This window comes from Asparagus officinalis, chromosome 9 (assembly GCF_001876935.1).
Source record: "Asparagus officinalis chromosome 9, Aspof.V1, whole genome shotgun sequence".
In the NCBI taxonomy this organism is placed as follows: domain Eukaryota; kingdom Viridiplantae; phylum Streptophyta; class Magnoliopsida; order Asparagales; family Asparagaceae; genus Asparagus; species Asparagus officinalis.
The window spans coordinates 4,597,559-4,602,961 of NC_033802.1; the positions used below are offsets into that span (position 1 = coordinate 4,597,559).

General features: G+C 49.1%; 1 protein-coding gene across 2 annotated transcripts; it reads right to left on the reverse strand.

Annotated features, from left to right (window-relative positions):
- Positions 1,669–2,509, reverse strand: LOC109823839. 2 transcript variants are annotated; one of them, XM_020390248.1, is made up of 3 exons: positions 2,285–2,509; positions 2,003–2,191; positions 1,669–1,932 (listed from the first exon to the last, which is right to left on the reverse strand). In XM_020390248.1, exons 1-3 carry the CDS (start codon positions 2,445–2,447, stop codon positions 1,685–1,687), a joined length of 600 nt encoding a protein of 199 aa, XP_020245837.1. In that variant the 5' UTR covers positions 2,448–2,509; the 3' UTR covers positions 1,669–1,684. The 2 variants fall into 2 exon arrangements, with proteins under 2 accessions (XP_020245837.1, XP_020245836.1); XM_020390247.1 differs by having other exon boundaries at positions 2,003–2,509.

Genomic DNA, 5,403 nt, shown 5'->3' on the forward strand with positions numbered 1-5,403 from the left:
TCCGCTCGAGTTCTGCCTGCAGATCAGCTCGAGCAGATTCTTCAGAACTGCTTAAAATCTCCGCGGCTTCACTCTTCAGCTTCATCAGTCTCTCCTGGGTGGATCCTAGCTTCTCGAGTGCTTGTTCACGAGAACGCTCTAGTCCAGCCAGGTCATCTGCAATAAGGGCAGTAGATTCCTCGGCGTGCTTCAAAGCCTCCTTCAACCTAGTCACTTCCTCGCGACCCGAGTCCGAGGAGCGGAGTAGCTCAGCTCTATCCATGTCTTTCCTCGCTACGGTATCCATCAGCTGCGCAATGGAGCTCTTGTGTGACTGAAGCTCGCATCCGATAGAAGATCTCAGGTCACGCCACTGAGCCAGCCTATGCTCGAGCTGAGAGGACACGAAAGAAGAAGCCCCGTTAGTCTCCAATTCCTTCAACTCTCGGATCTCTGACTCCAGAACAGCGAAATCGGCAGTGAAGGAATCGGCCAACTCCGGGTATCCTTCTTCCCTCATCATCATCATGTGGCGAGAAAAAGAACGCCTGAACTGATCGAAACCGTATCCTCTATGAAGAAGCTTCTCGATCATGCCGTTATAAAAGACAGTGAAGAAGCCGAGGTCCGTACGAAAAACGTCTCTGTCAGGATCGGTATCGACCAAAAGGACGCGGACACGCTCATATAGAGAGGATCGAGACCCTACAAGCAACAACATAGAAGTTCAGTGGATTATCGAGTACGATAAGGGAATTCAAAGGCAAAATTCCGAGCATACCAACGCCAACGGAAGTCCCCTCGGGCTGAGGTCCGACAGGCTCTGAGATAGCGGCAGAAGTGGTCATGGGGGGTATATCAACCCCTGCAGGCAGGTTGCTCATACCACTCGGCAAAGACGGGGAGACGTCACTTCTATGCAGACTTTCAGTTCCGAAAACTGTAGTAGTATCAGGCCCAACGGCCGGTCCTATAGTTACACTCCTGTATTAGTCAAATGGAAATTTGGACAAATAAGGAGAGTCGGGACAAGAAGATCGTATGCATACCTGCAATCCCACCGTCCTCAGATGCAGCGGGAATGCCAAGAGTCATAAGAGTATCGGCCCAAGCGGCTGGTCCTATAGTTGCACCTTTTTATTAGTCAAAATGAAAATTTAGACAAATAAGGAGAATTGGGATGATAAGGTCATCTGCATACCTGTAGGTCTGTCATCCGTAGGTATCTGGAGAATGCCAGGAGTCATAAGAGAATCAGTCCCGGTGGCTGGTCCTATGATTGCACTCATATGTCAGTCAAAAAATCAGATAAACATAGAGAAGTACGATATCCCTAAATCGCACGCATACCTGCAAGTCCATCACTCCGAGGCAAGCTAGATATGCCAGGAATCGATATTGGGCTAATCCCAATGGTTGGCGCTGCAATATTAATCCTTCATCAGTCAGACGACAGATCAGGCGAGATGAAGGGAATCAGAGGTATACCTATGAAGGAATCACTCCCAAAGAATGGTCTCTCGGTTCCTCTGGTAGTCTGTTCTGCCAGCATATCAGCTAACAAGCCAGCATCGGGTTTCGAGAAGCTTGGTACAGGAGCACACCCTCTCTCCTCGAAACCTACATCATGATAGGCTCCATCCTCAGCTGGCCGTTCCATCGCGACATCTACAGAGTAACCTGAATGTTGGAAGATGAAGAAAGCTCAAAAAATATTTGCAGCAAAAACAGAAGATCTTCCTTCCCCATGATTGAGGAGGGTATCATTGGATGTAGATATATCTGAATACGGGACGGTGGACTCAACACTATTCACTTGTCCAAGATCAATGTTTAGATCGATGCCCAGAGACCCGTCATGGAGGGCGTCGCACATCTGCTGCATAAAGCAATCCATGTTATCGGATCCAGGAGATACCGGACCCGGTGGAAGCTCACCCTCTTCGAAGAACCCTGGAGCATAAAACATGGTCACGAATCCCAAAAGGTAAATCATCTTAAAGCAATAAAGATAAAATCTTACCTTCCCCTCCATCGGCAGTGCTTCCTAAGTCCACTCCATAAGGACGCTGACCGTCGTGGGGTTTATGTGCGGTGTTCTTCCTCTTCGGGGCACCAACCCTCCTAGAACCAACAGGTCGGTCATGCACAGGCCTGTCACACGTCTCAACGTGTGTAGGAGCTGACGGCTCATGATCGTCAACTGTCCTACCTAAAGTGACAATGGTCATTTCATTAAGCAAACAAGAGCTGTCGGTTATACCAATTAGAATGGAGAAGGGAAAATCAAAGAAGCAGGACAAACCGGCATCGAGTTCTCCTCCGTCGGTATCTGCATCCACATATTCTTCCTCGGAGGTCTCGTCGTCGTCACCCGTAGGAAGGAGCTCTTCATCATCTGTGAGAAGAGATTTGGCATGCCCCTTTCCCCGCTTCTGAGCAACCTCAGCCCAGCGAGCAGCCATCATAGCAGCCCGCACCGAATACTCAGACTGTAACTCTGAAAGGCTCCTCACACCTATGGACTCATAGGCGGAAAGGAACCACTTGCAACTGAGGAAAGTGGTCAGTGGCTTACGCCTATATGAAGGAAGAGCAAAGTGGGCTCCAGTGCAGCCCACCATAGTCCACAGCCATGCTCGTACGCCATCAATCAGTCCTCCCTTAACCTGCAGACCACGGCTTGGATTCCCGACATATAGCTGGTCATAGCCGAACTGACGAGCAAAGCGGCAAGGGAGGTAAGGCTCTATGTGGTATTGATTCTTCACCCGGAGGACAAGATACCCAACTCGGATGTTCACTAACCAGCGGAAGCTACCAACGTCGAGAACGGTCCGGTCACTTCTAGGTTTCTCCTCGTCAATCAGCACGTCACCGTAGCGACCCGAAAAATGAGGAAAACACTTAAAGAACTCCCAGCTCTTACGGACTCGAAGCTCTCGTTGAACATCACTGAATTTGTTCCCGAGCCATCTGCTCTTCTCCAACAGCTGCATGAAAGGAACGGGGACATCAACAACGCTGGGCGCCGACATTAAGTCAGGACGGTGAAGAACGAGCCACGCCATCAGATATGCATAAGGAAGCTCGACCTTCGGACAAATAAGCTCAGTCGATGGTTCAGAACTCATCTGGGTAAAACTGTTGACTAGACACCTGAGCCCGCAATGGATGCCAGCAACCATCGCTGGGAGCAGGGAAAGCTCTCTCCCGTAAGCTAGCTGAACTGCAGGGAAGAGCACCTCGATAGGTAAAGCGTCTGAAGGCTGGTACGGGACAACACATTTCTTCAACCAAAGGGTAAGGTAGCCTGCTAGTAGAGTCCGGGGCCCAATGGACTTCTGTGCACGGCAGAGGAAAGAACGAAACTTGGTTCCCGAAGGAAAAGCTCCCTCAGCACTGGCAATGGTGTAAGAACGAGCCTCAGCCTTCTCCAACAACTCATTAATTGCGGTAGGGGTCAACACGTCTAATTCACGAATGTGCGCACTGGAATCACCCTCCAAGTTCTGGAACAAATAGCTAGCAAACTGCTTCAAGCTGACCTGCCTCTTCCTTTTCGCTTGAGGAGAAGTCTGGACCAAGGAAGTATAATAGTGACAAGTAAGATCCCAGAGAGTGTCATACATGTCGGGAGTATCTTTCTTCATACACTCCAACTGCTGGTTCGAGGGAAAATACTCCTGATACGGACAATCCCCCATCGGAAGACCAGAAACATGATGCATCTCATGCAAGGCCAACCCTAACTCGCCACCACTGGTCAGAAAGGGGTTACTGTCAGGCATGTAGGTCTCTAGCAACGCCAAGAAATGGCGGCAGCTGACCGGGATCCCGTACATGGTGGCTCGTATGGGTGCATATAATCCACTACTCTTCAAATCCCTCTCCCAGCGCGGAGGTAACCGTCTCCCCAGAAGAGCCAGACGATTACTCACGGTAGGAGCAGCTGCTGATACCTCGCCTGGGGGTGCAGTGTCAAGGCCCATAATCCCTGGTCGAAGACCACGAACATCATGATACCTGTTAGAGCCAGGAGTCTTGTGATGAGAGGCATATCCGTACTGGACTCGCTCAGCATCACCAGTAAGGTGCCAAGACATCTGTCGCTCCACAGCCTGTCCCTTCAAGTGACTGAATGAGTATTGACGCGGAATGGAGAGAATGTACAAACAAGCTCCCTCGTCGAGAGTTAGCCAGTGCTCCTCGCCAAGGGTCAACGTAGCAGGATCCTCGACATGGTCTCCAAACAGGAAACTCGGCTTCTTTAAAGCCTGAGTAGAGGTGGAATCCGCAGTGAAGGAGGCATCCGTAATAAGCTGGCGCAAGCAATGACGCCCTCCTTCCCGTATCAGACGACAGGATTCATCGGGGCGATCTCTGTCAAACCGAGGGAGTGGACCAACGGCCTGCCTGAGAGAAGCTGAAGAGAAGACCTCCCGGCTACAACCAGTGTTGACATGAGCAGGAAGGCTACCCGCGGGAAACTCAACTGCAATAAAACACAAGGGTGGAGTCAGAAAATTCATAAGAAGAATGATAAGCTCATTCACGGAATAATTGGAGAGACGATTTTGAGTGTCCTACACTGGAAGAACGGTATGCATCATCACGTGAATAACGTGGTAACATACACCGAACTATAATGTGTAGGACGACACAAAATCACCCCAATATACCAAAAGACTTGAATTGGCTAAGCAAGACAAGTCTGAAACCTTAACCCCCGCAAAGGAGGGTGTCGGTTCTTCCTTCATGACCCGCAAAGAGGTCAATCAGGGATACAAGAAAAAATATATATATTCTCACCCCCGAAGAAAGAGGCCGCAGGGGAAGATGTAGCGGGAACCTCTTCCTCGCTGTGCTGCGAATGAGAACGACTCCTACGAGGTCGAGATCGGCGTGGAGACATTGAAATCTACAACGAAAAGCAGCAAGTCAGGCACAATCTAAAATATGGATACACGAAATTTAAAAGGAAAATTAAGAACTTTAATTAAAATCCTATGCATAAATAGGATTTCATAATTGAAGTCTAGTTAAACCTACAAATTTCGTGCCTGCGAAACAATGATTGTCATTTTCGCGGTGAATACCCAAAATACCCTTCGTGTTCAAGGCCAAAATTCGGGTCAAGGACACGCCCGGGTTGGGTCATGGTCATCATATCTGGAATTTCAGCCCTAAATTTCAGCCCTTTTGCAAATAAACCCCTCTACACTTTGTGGGTTGCTTTTTGCAAATAAACCCCTCTAAACAAACATTGATTCTTTGCATAAAGCACCCCTCAAAGTTGTGACCAAGCGGGTCTAAAGTCCAACCCCTACAAATTTCAGTCCAATTTTGCAACAAAGCCCCCCAAAATTTCGGCCCTATTTGTAACTTTGCATAAAACCCCCCAAAATTTCGGCCCTATTTGTA

Bases quoted from the DNA above. Each gene is read 5' to 3' on its own strand.
- LOC109823839 (XM_020390247.1), bottom strand. From the start codon at position 2,447: ATGATGGCTGCTCGCTGGGCTGAGGTTGCTCAGAAGCGGGGAAAGGGG. The intron at 1,933-2,002 runs GTAAGATTTTAT...TTTATGCTCCAG, and splicing joins CACTGCCGATGGAGGGGAAG to GGTTCTTCGAAGAGGGTGAG.